The sequence below is a fragment of the Scatophagus argus genome, chromosome 2 (assembly GCF_020382885.2).
Source record: "Scatophagus argus isolate fScaArg1 chromosome 2, fScaArg1.pri, whole genome shotgun sequence".
NCBI classification, from domain to species: domain Eukaryota; kingdom Metazoa; phylum Chordata; class Actinopteri; family Scatophagidae; genus Scatophagus; species Scatophagus argus.
Window position 1 is genome coordinate 4,310,500 of NC_058494.1, and position 15,832 is coordinate 4,326,331.

Sequence of the window (15,832 nt, forward strand, 5' to 3'; positions counted from 1 at the left end):
TAGTAGTCAATTTCCTTATCCTTGTTAATTATTCAAAATCCCGGAGGAGAGACCGGCCCACAGTTGTCTTCTGAGTCACTTTTTTTTTCTCATACAAGCACTCACTCACCACAACGGCCCCCCTCTTCTCCCGCCTCCCCTTTCAACTTCAAACCCAGTCATTTCTGCAAGCTGCGCTTTGATTGTACCAAACACCTGTATTTTTCGAGGAGAGACTTCCTTGTGAGCCCCCGCCTCCCATCTTTGATTGTTAAACAGCAGTGGCGCCGTCATTACTGTCTGTGCGACTGATGCCGCCCAACTTCCCCTCCCATCTTCCACCTCTGCCTTTTAACCGGAACTTTAATTGCTCACAGAAAATTTGGATTACTTTATTTTATCTAATTTTTGAAAAACCCTTATTTTTTTGTGCGCGAACGGTTGTAAAACTTGAAATATGCCTTGCTGAATTTATCGGATAAACTGGAGATGATCGCAGATTTCCTAACACCTATAAACACTGCATTCAACCCAAAAATGTCTTCTAATTTAATAAAGTAAGGGAAATTTAAATCTAGAGCATAAAGTTGGCAGTAGCCAGATGGACACAGACACCTAACATATTTTTTTCTAGCTCACGTAATCCTCCAGGAAGACAGACAGACAGTTACACACATACACACACCTTTGCAGCAGTAATACCATGCTTTATTAGACGGCCTCTCCTGCCATCCTGTCTCCCCCGTCAGATTAATATCCTCTGGGCTTCTCACCAGCTGTTTCCGTCCCTTAACACCCCTCATCTTCCTCCGGCCGGCCCTCTGCTTACATAGCAAGCCTTACAAACTGGGAAACGATGCCTGCGTGGCTGTAGGAGAGGCCTTCTGCTCTGCACTGCATGTGTCTGTGTGAGTGTGTCCATGCATGAGCTCACCACGCAAGCTCCATGATGGATCTTCTGTCCAGTGTAACTGAAAATATATCACACTGAGTCAAAACACAGTGTTGCTAAGTTGATGAAAACTCATACCATCTTATTTGAACCCACTTGAGGAAGGACAGACACAGACAGACACAAATTTATGCCTTATGTGGATTATTTTGGAACGGATGTTAAATATAGAAAGATATCTTTATACAGGACAAAAAAAGGACAAAAAATTGATAGCCAATCATGCTTGCGGTTTTATTTAATTATATCTGTGTATCTGTGTTTTAAATCACTTGTCCTCGCTTCAATATTCACCAGAACTGTGACTGTCAATGTGATCTGACTTACTGCTGTAGGATATTTACAAGGGCTGTTTTTCAATCGTCCATTTAGTTTTACTATGCCTGTGCTTGTTGCTTTGTGTGCACGTGTGTGTGTGTGTGTGTGTGTGTACCGTATATGTTTGCGAGGTTTTGCTTGGGTGTGTCTCCCTTTGGCTCAGGTGGGTGTTTACCTCTCATAGTGTTTTTACTGTTTGTGTGTAAGGACAGACAGGATGTGCGGTGCTTGTCAGCACGCTTCAGGAGATGAAAGGCTGGATAGGGTGTGGAAGTCGCTGAGTGCTGTTCAGGTAACAGGTTTTCTCAGAAAATTCTCAAGAATTCACCCTTAGTGAGTCACAAGTGAACACCACTCACCAAGTTGCTTCAAAAAATAACTCAACACCTCCCGCAAACCTGTTGAATAACTGAACACAACAGGGTCCAGGTGCTGAATCTCAAAACACAACTACACTCAGAGCATCTAGGCTGGCCCTCATTGTTTCCTATGTGTTCAGGTGTGCCTGTGAACTGTTAATAAACTACTGCCATAAAACTGACTGCTTCACCAAAACTTGATAGCCGGACAGTGAGTGAGTTTTAAAAATAGGGCCCACTGACATGCATATCCATGAGCAGTAGCTGCTGGCACGACAGCAGTGCGGTTTGGACATTGGGAATGACACACAAAGAATGTTGTCAGTCACTGCAATGCAGTTAGACAGGTTCACGTTATTAGAACTTAAAGGAACCACAACCTTGACAATCTATTGTTAGCTCAGGTGAATTTATAAGTTTGACTCCATGTTATGAATTCACTGGAGTTGTTGTGAACAGAGAGCTGGCAGTTTAAAACACAGGTTGAGACAAATTAGCAGAAAACCTGTTATTTCTTACCTGTAGTAACTAACTGCCTATGTAGTTTCCTGTGTCCACCCCAATACTATGGAAGTGAGAGGAATTCTCTTTTCACACTGAACATGTTGTCTCTTCATTATTCAGTCAGATAAAATGTTCATGTTAGCTCTGATAGCCCTAACCAATCAGTACAGGGTCACGTGTTCATTTTATGGATGTCATTTTCAACAAACAGACCAGAAGCTTTATTTATTTATGGTTTATGTTGCAGGTACAGAAATAATATGCTTAAACAAACTGTAACAGCTCTCCTGTGCAAGATTCATAGTGTGTCATAGAGGATGCTGACTTGCAACACTCCTCCCTAGAAGAGTACTTATGAAAATAAAATAAAATAAAAAGAAAAAGAAAAATAAATAAAATAAAAGCTCAAAACATTAAGGTAAACGGATGTTAAACCAAGTGCAGTGAGATAGACACATTAAAAACCATTACATTTAAAAAATGGACAACCTACAGGTAGTTAAAGTTTTGCTGCTCGAGCTGGCTTCTGCCAGGGCCAGTTAACTAGCAGCTGCATTATGAATTTTTGGTTACTCTGGGGTAGACCAACAAGCTGTAAACACAGAACTAATGTATAATCACGTTTAACAGTTAATATGATAAACTCTCTAAGAGTTGCTTACACATCCACAAAATATAGAGCAACAATAACATTTATTTGGAGTGCCGTTCCTGGCCACCTGATGAATAAAAGTATAACATAAACTCTATTTTTAGCTCGGGTTTGGTCTCCATCAACTCCTGAGTATAATGCTATCTCTTTAGCAGCAAAATTCTCCACTACATTTGCTGGCGAGATGTTGGAAATGAAGTGAATGAAAATGGTGAAACTGAAACAAAACAGTAAAATTTCAAGCCGTATAAAAAATGAAGAATGAAGTTGGACCTGACAGGAACTGTTGAGTCAGGTGATAATTTTTTTTCCGGTTTTGTCACTACAAGCAACATCTTTTAGGTTACGGTACTTGTAGGTATTTGATGAGAAAATAAAAACACTGAATCGTGAAGCTTTAATGTTTGTGCTGTTACCTCTCAAGCTGACTCACAACAGCCAATCTGGACCTGCGTCACTCTCTATTTTCTTTTGACATTTCTGCTTTATGTGACAGCTTGAGAGGGATGACACGCAGCAAAGACCCGGACTGGAATCTGAACAGGTCAATTGTGTGTGTCAGTCTTACGGTATTTCACAATTTGTCCAACTCCACACCCTCTGCTTATGATATACTGCTGTCTTTCTTAAATAACAAAAAATAATCAACATAATTTTCAAATGTAATTTTTCAGCAGTTTCACATGAAAATCCATTCACCCCCACTGCATTGAGGCAGAGACGGAAATCTCAGAGAGAAAAATCTTATCTCCCTGAATAAACTAAACCAACTGTATCTGCATTGCTAGAAAGCACCAGTGGTAAGCTTGAAAGGTTTGTTCATAATTTGGGTGATTTGACACTTCAAACTCACTTCAGGTTGAAATGGAATGAAGTGCGATAAGCGGGTGGAAGATGAGCATGTGTGTGTCTGGAAAGACTGAGCCCATAGACAGGAAGTGTCAGCAACATAATTCAGAAAAAAAAAAACAGCAATGGGAGACACCCACTCGATAAACCCACTGAGACACAGGAATTTGCCCAACTTTAATTACACTGATTAGCCAATGTGTGATCCAGAGTACTGGTTAAAAGCAGTAGTGTGGTTTTCACTGTGCCAAAAAAGAAAATAAGTGACTTTTTAGACTGCAGGTAAAGCATCACATACTCTATAAATTACATTTATTGGACTGCTATAGTTACATGTTTCATCCAAAACATACAATCAGCTTATAAAATATGATGCTTTGTCATAGATTAAACTATGACAATGCATCAATCAGCAAACAGTAATAATAAAAATGAATAAATACATCATATAAGAACCACTTTAATTATGTTGTAACTAAAGGTTTTATTAATGGATAACCAAAAAAAAACCAAAACAACTATACATACTCTCAATTTGATATCTACATGCACATTCCAACTTTTCAACAAATATAAAATCCACCCATATATTATCCTGTAAATTGATGGAAAATAGAAGAAGTTAAAGGGTCACTACAGCTATGTAGTATTGTACTTCCTGTCAGGGGCTCCCAGGAGTCTAGATGGTCAAAATTGAAGCAGCAGAGGACAAGATATTTTGACCTTTAGTCTTTTGAACGGATCAAGTTCCTTAACACTAGATCCTACATTTCCCATAATGCAACTCCATACGATCATCACCCTGATGCCATCATCTGGATTTATTTATTTCACACACTGGAAAGTTCCTTCGAGAGTTACAAAAGATATTTTACAAGACTTTCCGAACCTTACTTGACGTGAAGAGTAAACTGAACTGGATGTGTGAAATAGGTGGCGTGCTCCTTTAACTCTGGCAGTTAGCAGTGTTTCTTATGAAAATGTTAACTTGTTTACTTTAGTGAATGCAAGGTAAGACGTTTGTCCAGCTCATCATTTTGAGTCACACAGACATGAACTCATGAGTTGGAGCGAAGCTGATAATCAGCAACTATGGTGAAACAAATACTTTGCATGTAATTACAGTTTTATACACTCTTATTTTTATACGCAGTGGATGTGGTGAAAGGGCAGAAATAAAGTAAAACACTTTATTCGCTGTAGACTTCTTTGTAGAGACGCTGGCTTCTAACAGGTGTATCTTGGAGGGATTCCCATGGACTTCAGTGTGATTTAGCATTGTAACCAGTAGTATGAGCTGTGGGTTTGCAGCCCTGACAAACAGGCGAAGGGGAGGCAGACTCGTGATAAAGAGCTACATCATCATTCAGGCCTGCTGTGCAGCTTTTCACAGGTGTGGACTGGCCGCCCGTGTGAGACGGTGAGCTGTGCTTGTGGCCAGACGAGACGAGACCTTTAAGTACATACCTTTGGATTTCTCGGTCACGTGACTCGGTATCTACAACCTGCCTTCTCCCAGCCGGTCGGCCGCTCTCACCATTGAAATAAAAGGTAAACGTTTTCAACGGTAGCATTCACAGCTCTAGCTGTAGTTTACAGACTATTAGCCCTGAAGTTGACCCTTTCACTGTACCCCCCGAAAAAGGCGGAATGACACGAAGCGACAGGCTGGTCGCTGCTCCGGAAAGAGACGGGGTGTGACAGTGCGCCGAGTCAGGCCTAATCTCTCTGAAACAATCACAACCGAGCTTCCCCGCTGGATACATTTGCGATCGGCGCACTTTTTGGCGACAAGATTTCCGGATTGAAAGCGGTTCATGGTCGCAAATGCGAGACGAGAGCGATAATAGAGCAACGTGGCGGTCGGATTTGTGAAGATTACAGTCAACAAAGTGCTCTGTATAAGACTGCCTCCTAATCCCTGTGCGAAAGGGATGGGCAGTGCACCGGCTGAATCCGACTTTGTGCAAAAAGCTGGGTGGGGAATGGACGGAGACTCTTCCTCTCGACTCCACACATGCACATTATGGTCAGAAAGGGTGTAGGCTCACCCGTGTTGGATGTCAAACACACTGTCAGACTCTTATGATTAGTTGGAAATCAGATTGTTTACGTGAGCTTGAATGTGCGCTTATTTGACATCATCTTTAACTCCTCACCCAGAGCCAGCCAGACTTCTGTTTACCACGCATTTTTTTTTTTTTTTGCTGTTTGTTTGTTGCAGGATGACAGAGGTTCCCATGTCATGTGATTGTTTTGTTTCCTTGCCTCCTGGTTCCCGCGATGACCATGTGATTTTTGGGAAGAACTCCGACCGTCCTCGGGATGAGGTGCAGGAGGTTGTCCACTACCCTGCAGCATCTCACCCTCCAGGCTCCATGCTGGAGGTAAAGCAGCCCCGGACTCCTACACTGCTGCTGTCACAGCTGACTGACAACAGGCATCATGCGTCACTCAAACACACCGTTTGACTGATAAACTGTGCGTTTCCACAGTCTGGCGCATTAAGAATAAAAAGATTCAAACCAGATATTTGCTCATGATCATATTAATGATTACTGTTCACTCTTGTATGAGAAAGCACTCTGAAACAGAGTGGTAAAATATTTACGTGGGGACTTTGCACTCTCTTTCCTGTTAATGTTTAAGGGAAAGGAAGTGAAATTGTTAACCCACTGATCAAGTCCTTCCTCCTTTTCACCTCTTAGACATGCAGTTGTTTTATTTGTCCATTTTTTTAAAATATATTTCTGCCTTCGCCTAAATACAGTGGAGGTGAATGACATTGTGTTTGTGGTGCTCACGGTATTAAAAAAAAAAAAAAAAAAAAAAGGACATTTGCAAAATCAGCAATAATGTGTCTTTTCAGAAACAGTGTCCTGTCTGTCAGGATAACACGCGGTCCTCCCTGTACACAAGTTTCAGCAGAACTGCTTCTTACACAGGCAGTTGACAGCTTCTCCTGTAGATTAAAGTCAGGCTTTTTGAAACATTAAAAATAAAAGGTAAACTTCCAATTAGGCCTGTGCAGTATTACGTTGATATTCTGATTCTGACATCCTCTTAGATTTTGCATATCATTTTATTGTGATGTGGCTGAAGTGCTGTCTTGTCCTGGTTTGAAAGCTGCATTACAGTAAAGTGATGTACTTTTCTGAACCTACAAGTCTATTGTAGATGTTCTGATATTTGCCTTTACCCAATCAAAAATCTCTTTGTGTTGTTGTTGTGTGAATCCACCAATAGTTATCCCTGAAATATAAATGCAGTGTCGACATTAAGATATTTGGTCACATGCTTATGACTTGTTGACATAAAAAAGGGGTAGTTTCCTGTAGTAAAATAGTGTAAAATCCCATCTCAGTTAACACATCTTCTAAGAGCATTTCCTGTATAACACAGCACTAATAGCAGACTATGCATACATACAGACAGATAATTTAAACCCTGGGAAAATTAAACCAAAAACTAAACCACTTAAAGAGACAAGGGGAAAAAAATCATTTTGTAATTTCTGTGAACCAGCCCTTTAAATTTCATGTAAGCATCATCTTCTGATCAAGATGGAATGCAAATGATACAGTTTTGCATTCTACACACAACTCTGAAATGATCTGTTGTTAAAATACAGCACGAATTTAAAACGATATCATCACTCCTCTTTCGCTCTTTCATTTCTGTTAGGTCTGCACGGAACTAACAGATGCACTGATATATCTTAGAAAGGCCTTATTTATGTGATGGCATTGCTGCAAAATGTATCGAATTATAGAATAAAAGGGGTGATAAGATGTCATTTTGTTCTTTAAGTTTCACTAATGGGGGAGAAGCTTTTGTAACTGACTGACTTTGAGTTTCCAGCTTCATACATCTTGGGGATTTAATGTAATTTCTTACCATTAAAAGCGTGTCTTTGCATACTGCACCAGATACACTCTGTGTAAGTGTTATAGTGTTCAATGCAATGTGATTGTTTGTGTTCGCAGCCTCTCACTTACTCATTTTTATCTGCAGTGCACATACATCCAGATCCCTCAGGTGGAGCAGACTCATGCTGTCATCCTCAGCAAACCTGCCTGGATGTGGGGGGCTGAAATGGGAGCTAACGACCAGGGAGTCTGTATCGGGAATGAGGCTGTCTGGACCCGAGAGCCTGTCGCCCCTGGAGAGGCTCTGCTGGGCATGGACCTTGTCCGGTGAGCAAAAAGATGAAAACTGTATGGATAATGAACAGCTTAGACAATCTGAGCAATAAAGAAAAAAATAAGTTTTGAAGCTGATGGGAGCAACTGTTGCATCCTCATTAAGTACAGTTGGATCAGAAGGGTGTGTAGATTGTCACAAGCGTGTTATGACATGTGTAACAAGAACTCTTGGAGCGCAGCACTAACAAACACTAAAATAACTTGGCAACGGAGCATGTAAATGTTGCCGGTCCTCAGGGTTAGTTAGAAAGACTCGCTGAGCAAACACCAACTGAATTAGTGGCCGAAAGCAGGTGAATAAATAACAATAACAATGATCAATCAAGGAATAATTGTTATTAATAAATCATACTGATGTGACTACATACTGATGTGCGTAAAGAGGAAACTCATTTTGAAGTAACCCAGCATGACTTTTGATCATCAGACTGGGGTTGGAGCGTGGTGACAGTGCCTGGGCAGCACTGACAGTGATCACCAGCCTCCTGGAGCAGCACGGCCAGGGGGGGCAGTGCAGGGAGGATCCCGCACCCTTCAGCTATCACAACACCTTCCTCCTGGTGGACCGCAACGAGGCCTGGGTCCTGGAAACTGCTGGAAGGTTGTGGGTGGCGCAGAAGGTCACGGGTGAGGATGCAGAGTAAAGGGTGTCTGTATGGTCTACACAATTAATTTGACTCAAATGCTGCAGTGCTGTTACTATATTCTTACCCTACAGAGAGCAGAACAGATCTATGAGTATAATTTAATGACTTAAGCCTGTTGCTTAATGTGGTGCACGGACTTTGTATGGATTGGAGGTCAGTTGTTTCTCCTTAATGTATTTATTTTCCTGATTTTGTTCATGAGATATTTTAATAGGCAGGCAACTTAAATAAGTTGGAAACACATTCCGTGTTTTTCACCCGACTTTGCTAGAATGAAGCAATAGCATTAACAACTTCGCACATTTAGGTGTGTGTTTGTCTACTCTTTTAATGTGTTTCTGGCAATTTGTGCAGAAAAAACATCCAAGAATTTTAGGTTGATTTTAAATGATGAAGATCATCCAAATACAGTATCAAGCTAGACTGTCTGTTGGGTCAATGGGGAAAAAAGTGTAGAAAATGTGATGTGGAATGTATAAGCTAGAAAATTAATTGACCTCCGTGTATCTCTAAGTGGTTCAATAGTGGAAGATTTCCCTGTGTGTTTTTTATTACAGGGGGTTAGCAGTTGTAACATCTGAGTCATAATAATAAAGCAAATTTAACTTGTTACATTTCATTAACTCTTTCACCGGTGCCTCACTGCATGCACTTGGTGTCCTTTTCATTTTTTTCATCCCTGCCCTTCAGACAGCCTGAATTACAGTATACAACCCAAAACTAAAAAGTACTAAGAATACCAATAACAGTATAGGCCTACTGTACAAACTAGAGCTCTCAGTGATGATGCAAAAATGATGATTACTGAGTGTCTGAAATCTCAATTTACTCCTCACTATTGAGCTAACAGTTGAGCGTGTACTTTAACAGGAGTACTGAGTATGCAGGGGGTGATTTCAGACGCAGCCTAAGACTTATACTTGAGATACAGCAGTGCTTTGAGCCACATGCTAAAATCAGCATGCTGACATGATCATGACCATGTTGCAGTTTAGCAAATGTTTAGTTTAAATAGTTGGCATTCTAAGATTTGCTAATTAGCACTAGACACAAAGTACAGTCGAGCCTTATGGCGGCGTGTGTTTTGCAGGCATTGTTCAACCTGAAATGACCAGTCTGTCATGGCCACCCATAAAGCAGTTGCTGAGACACTTCTGGAGTTGTAGAATGACCAGCAGATCACCTCTGCTGCACTGCTAGCATGGCTAAAAGCACGTGCCCTGTACGTGCTTTTGGCCAAGGCGAAACAAGACTGATGTTATGCATTGAGTGTTTGGCTGCTTAATCAGCCTTAAAGAGCAAATCGACACTAAACCACACAGCAGTGTTGAAAATCCGTATGAAATATTTAAATACTTACATGACTCATATTTGCTCTTTAATGTGGGAAGCTAAACTACAAAGTAAATAAAGCCCATTCAGATCTCTCTGTTCGTTGTTCATTCTTCAACTTGAGAAAACAGCTTATAGAGATGTGTCAGGGAATCCTGAAATTGTTGTGAAGAGAAGCTCATTCTTCAGGGTTGGATCACTCTGTCAAGAGGAGATAAACCTTGCAAGGTGATCTACTCATTGTCTATGCGAACACAGCACAAGTGATGATGTTTAACATAAAGCTTGTTTCTGGTTAACGGTCAGAAAATTAAAAAAACAAAAGTTACAATGCCAGGAGACTTGCATTTGCTTTTAGAAGCTAAAACCTTGGCTTTGACAGGGTATCTTCAATTGCTAACAGCCGCTTTCTCTTCTCAGAGGGTGTGAAGAACATCTCCAACCAGCTGACCATCGGCACTGAGGTGTCGGCAGAGCACCCGGAGCTACGAAGCATGGCCCAGGCTCAGGGCTGGTGGGACGGCGAAGGAGAGTTCAATTTCTCTCAGGTGTTCAGCCCCGAGAACCCGCCCGAGAGGATGGAGCTGGCCAAACAGCGCTACAAGGGAGGCACAGACCTGCTCCAGAAAAATGATGGTGAGGGTGGCCCACTCATTTATTTCCCAAAATGCCTTTGGAAATCACCCTCAAAGAACATTGTAACGCTCATCTATGCCGTTGCTCCTTTGCACTGTCTCAGGTTCAGTGACAGCAGAGGTGATGATGTCCATTCTGAGGGACAAGCCCAGTGGCATCTGCATGGATTCTGGAGGTTTCTGCACCACAGGCAGCATGGTGTCTGTCCTTCCAAGAGACACCAGCCTGCCCTGCATCCACTTCTTTACTGCCACCCCAGACCCCTCCAGGCAAGTCACCAATTACACTAAGAATTACTCATGATTAGAAACACATCATAATTACTTAACACCACAATATATTCATATATGAACTGCTGCAAGCACAGTGCTGTAATAATCCCTTTACATGGAAGCTTTTCTAAATATCTGACTCACTGAGCCACTGTTATAGTTTTGGAAACCTTGGGTCACAAAACAGTGGCAAACTGAACTTCTTTTGCAAGGTTCTAGTACAGATTCATACAATATTAATGTGTGAGCTATTCTGGGTGTTATCATTTCAAAATTCTAAGAAATCAGAGAAGAACAGGCTAAAATATATGGATAGCACTTTAGTTTACAATGGCTATAAATTCCAATTAATTTCCTATTTAATGGTCTTTTCTTTACTCTAAAAAGCATGCACGTTGGTGCTGGTCATAGGGAAATAAGAGTATTATTGCATAATATGCTTCTAAGTAATTACTATTGCTTAGTTAGCATAACATTTTTTTGTTTAGAGCACTGCAGGTGAGCTGAACACGAAAAACCCATCTATACAGTCTATAACAGTTTCCGATAATGAAAACATAATGAATAGTATACACTGGAGTTTAAGTGGGGTAGTTCTCTCAGGGAAACTTAATGAATGAATTAACTGACTAAAATATCTGTCTCAGATCTTTATTCTGTTATTATGTAAAAACAATATAATTAGCACAAAATTATGTTTCTTTCAGGAAACCTTCAACAATCTATAAAGAAATATTGCCCTGTAAAATCATTGCAATATTGCAACATATCACTACTACTTTGGCGTTTCATACCAGATATTCCCACCGGAAAATGTTGGACTCGTTATAACCCAAATACAATTCCATGATATTAGGCTGAATATATTGCACTAACCAGAAGGACATTGGATATTAGTGCAAAAACTTAAATGTGGTAGGATCTGTGGGTCTAGAAAAACAAACTAGAATGGCATCAGACTTTAACTTTAGTGGCATCAGAATCTCAGATCAAAGCTGATGGCAGCAATAGCTACATTGAACTGACAGTGAAAAGTCAAGAAAAGAACGTCAAAACTGACTGATCAGTTGTAGCAAAATTTATTTACATTAAATGTAATTTCACTGAAATTTCCTTCCAATTTCAATAAATAAATTAAAAAGGTGCTGAAACTTTGAAATCTTTTCCTTCTGAACTTTGGGTTTCCTGCATTCTGTCTCAACTTTGGTTCAATGGGAATCTTTTTCTCTTTCCTGTTCCACTTCCTGTCAACCCAACCCACCTGTACCCTGGTAGGTCTGTATTCAAGCCTTTCATCTTCTCGGACTGTTCCACCCCAGTGCCGAGGGTGGTCTCCCCACAGTTCGGCCCAGATGACCCTGTCAGGCAGCAACCTCGCTTTCAGAGCCAGGTGGACCGCAGACATGACCTGTACAAGGCACACCAGGTGGCGCTCAGCACCATGGAAACCAACTTGGTGGGCACTGATAGGTGACCTAGGCATTTTATGTAGAGTTGAACTTGGTCAGATGTCGCTGATAAATTACAGATGAGTGAGGACTGACGCTGCAGAGAAAAACACAACAGGACCTCACAGTTAGTGCAGACAAGACACATGGCGTGAGTGTAGACTAAACATAAACATGCTACAAGTACACATTCAAAGCCAAAGAGCAGGGTTTCGGTCACGAAACCAAAGACCAACATGAGATCTTGGGAACTATAAGAGCGTTTTCCCGTCAAGCTGTTCAGCTAACTATCTTGTTGGAGATGACTTCAGTGTCAAGTAGTGTAAGCACACACACTTTAACCTGCTCACATAATAACTGAGGCAGAATAAGGTGAACTGACAGTCACAGTGTGTTTTCCAGATACCACACAAGAGCTACTCGTCATACCAGTAAAAGTCAGGCAGTAGCAGCCTGAGGGCATTATCAGAATCAAAGTCACAATTCCTTTATTTATCCCCAAGGGGAAATTCTTTAATCTGTATCAGGCTGCACACGTGTTGACGCATGCGCACTATCTACCCTCTATTAAAGTGAATAAACAGCATTAGAAAGATCTTGGACAGAAAAAGTACTTTGTGCACAATTTGACAAAGAAATTCAATTCAAGGTCAACTTAGTAACTTTCAGCTTCATGTAGTATTCTTCATCAGGAGCTGTCATGAATTCACCCATAGCACTTCTGTGCTGCGCTGAAAGTGTGCTTCAAAGTTCATCATTCACCTTGGAAGCAGGATTCTGAGAAAATCACAAAACAACTTGCTAACTTTTTGGAAGGGTTTTTTTTTTTTCCTCACATCGCATGTATTTTACTTCATGTTACAGAAGTTCAACTGGCAGTATAATTTTAAAGTTGCCAAAATTTGGTTGATGTATTTTGATGCATGTATTGCATCATATCCTGGTGGTACCAAGCAGTTAAGTGTGTAAACGTTTTGTAAACCAACTGTGAAAACAGTGCACTGTGGAAATTAGTATATAGCACACATTGTATATTATCACTATGTAGTATGGAATGGGACACAGCTGCTGTTTTGGTGAGCAGCTATGCAGAAACCCAGATTAGCCTGTAGAGGAAATGGAGGTGTGTGATAGCAGGTGTGCAACTGCTGTCATTAAGTCTGTGTCTCCTGCCACAGACGTCTGGTTGAATTAGTCTGAAAAGGCCACAGGTGGAATCTGGGTACTTGACAATGTCCATAAACATATTACATATGGAGGCTTGAACATAGTTAAGGATTTAGTCAGATGAGGGAAGTGCTTAAAACAGTTTTAAAAATATGATTTTTGTGTACTTTTTGACACAGATGTTGCTGTTGTTTTGACACCTCTCTGTCTTTTTCTCTCCGTCAGGACAAGGGTTTAGCTACCCACGAGATTCTGAGGGAGCTGGAGTCACAGTGTCTGAGCGAGATTTCAGCTATGCTAAGTGGAGAGATACCAGGAGACGAACTGGGGGACTTGTTTTTTGATTGCGTGGACACAGAGATTAAGTTCTACCTGTGAGGAGGTGGGAGGCTTTAGGAGCTCTATTCCAATAAACTGTTGAGAAACATTGAAAAAAATGATTAAATATAGTTTAGACCATGCATGACTATGATAATTATGCAGTAATTTCCTGTAGCACTACATGTTATAGAATATACACCATTAAGCCACAACGTTAAAACCACTGACAGGTGAAGTGAATAATATTAATCTTCTGTTTACATTGCAATGTTCTGTGGGAAAACCTTGGGTTCTGGCAATCATGTGGCTGTTCTTTGACACAATTCAATTCAATTCAGTGTATTTATATAGCACCAAAGCACGACGAAAGTTATCTCATGACACTTTCCAATTAGAGCAGGTCTAGACCAAACTCTTTAATTAAACTGTAATACAGAGAGCCCAACATTCCCCCTTGAGCAAACACTTGGTGACAGTGGCGAGGAAAAACTGCCTTTTAGAAGGCAGAAACCTTGGAGCAGACCCCGGCTCAAGATGGGCGGCCATCTGCCTTGACCAGTTGGGTTGAGAGAGAGATAGACAGACAAACAGACAATGAGAGGGGGGTGGGGCGTGAAAGAAGGAGCACACAAGCAGAGAAGCATAGCAGCAGTAATAATACAGAAATATTAGAGCTGTAGATAATGATAATGGAGTATACAGGAGGTACTGTGGTGATTATGATAGCAATATTTGTAACAGTAATAATGGTAGTAGCTGTACAGAGTAGTAACAGAATTAAAATAGATTTTGACTAAACAGAAGTACACACCACCCACCTAACCCTAACCCTAACCTGGAGGCCCCACCCCCAATGCACAGGACCCATAGGATCTAACATTCTGATGCCAGTGACCACAAAAAACCCCAGAGGTCCAGAGGTCCTGTGTCCCTTCCCTTGACAGGTCAGAGCTGTTTTGCCATCACAAAGGGGGCCTACAAAATATCAAGTAGGTAGTTTTAACGTTGGCGGCCAATCAGTGTATTGTCAGTGGAGGGTAAAGTAGAAGAACACATAACATAATCACATCTGATTCAAACCCAATCTGATGATGATTTTCAAGATTTGTCAGTCTGGGTTTTGTGTGTGGAAAAGGAACAGACTGCGCTGCCAGAACCAGAGAATTTGAATATCTAACCACCCAACCTAGTGTGAGAGCAGTCAGAGCTGTCACTGGAGTTTCCACTGGACAGACGCGACCATGATCCTTCAACAGTCATCTTGTGTTTTTTTGCATAATCTAGAAATTCCTTGACAATGTTCCCGAAGAGTAAAGCTCAAACAAACACAAGATCTAGTGACAGTAGTGACAACCTGTCAGGTAGTAAAATCAAAAGGTCAGAGCCATTATGAGAGATTGAAAGCTGTGATTGTTACAACAAATTTCTTGTCTCTCTTAATATGTTTCTGCCTCTCTCACACTTTACATGCAAATCCAGATATATCCCTGTGTTAAAGTGTGATTGTGATTGTGCCAGCAATGCCAAGTTAGTGCTTAACATGTGTTGTTTAACTGTCTTCTGCTACAGCGCCCTCAGGTGGACATCCCTAGTGCTCACACAGTTGCAGGAGAAGGCCCTGGGACGGATAAAACTTTGTTCCCCGTCTGAAGAGCCTCCACCTCACTCACACAAAACACAACCCTGTCACCATTCCATCATTAACACAGACTAAATGTCTAAACTGTACATGTGATTGGAGCATATTAACCATCTGTGTCACCCAGGGAGCAATGGCTGCACCTCATTAGTGAGTATAATGACGTAGACTACACAGGCGCCTATGTAGAGCTGTGTGAAGCTGCACAAATACTGTGAATATGGCATTTGTCTAATTTTTTGTTTGTTGTTGCAAATGAATGGGTTGTCATGTGATGGCTACCTGTAGGGAAGGATTTAATAAAGAATGTGCATAGTCTGTCCTGTGTGTGTTGTGAGCTTTCTGACCACCTGGTAGACCCTGGTGATGATAAGAGTTCTTCATTACGCTGGTTAGATTTGTACATCTCTGTTTTTTCTTTGCACTCCAAAAAAGCGCTGGCTTGGTGTTTCAGTGTGTATGGGGTAAATGGAGCCTTTTCAGAATGATGACATGAGCCAGCCCAGTGAGGGCAAGGAGCTGTGTGTAGGTAAAGTTACAAAAAGCAAACTT

The 15,832-nt window shown here is 41.1% G+C and overlaps 1 protein-coding gene across 6 annotated transcripts; it reads left to right on the forward strand.

The window, feature by feature from the left end:
- The first annotated feature begins 4,870 nt into the window (after positions 1-4,870).
- On the forward strand, positions 4,871-15,598 carry scrn2 (secernin 2). 6 transcript variants are annotated; one of them, XM_046402313.1, is made up of 9 exons: positions 4,878-5,033; positions 5,838-6,000; positions 7,628-7,809; positions 8,246-8,445; positions 10,218-10,433; positions 10,537-10,702; positions 11,981-12,161; positions 13,546-13,702; positions 15,211-15,598. In XM_046402313.1, exons 1-8 carry the CDS (start codon positions 4,906-4,908, stop codon positions 13,696-13,698), a joined length of 1,389 nt encoding a protein of 462 aa, XP_046258269.1. In that variant the 5' UTR covers positions 4,878-4,905; the 3' UTR covers positions 13,699-13,702; positions 15,211-15,598. The 6 variants fall into 6 exon arrangements, with proteins under 6 accessions (XP_046258300.1, XP_046258269.1, XP_046258310.1 ...); XM_046402354.1 differs by having other exon boundaries at positions 4,928-5,164; XM_046402324.1 differs by lacking the exon at positions 4,878-5,033 and adding an exon at positions 5,203-5,642.
- The last annotated feature ends 234 nt before the right edge of the window (positions 15,599-15,832 follow it).

What these genes read in the sequence shown, in the direction of transcription:
- scrn2 (XM_046402313.1), top strand. Translation starts at nt 4,906, where the DNA reads ATGAGCTGTGGGTTTGCAGCCCTGACAAACAGGCGAAGGGGAGGCAGA. An exon ending in GGTGGCGCAGAAGGTCACGG is followed by an intron (nt 8,446 to 10,217) that starts GTGAGGATGCAG and finishes TTCTCTTCTCAG; the next exon opens with AGGGTGTGAAGAACATCTCC. An exon ending in CCTGCTCCAGAAAAATGATG is followed by an intron (nt 10,434 to 10,536) that starts GTGAGGGTGGCC and finishes GCACTGTCTCAG; the next exon opens with GTTCAGTGACAGCAGAGGTG.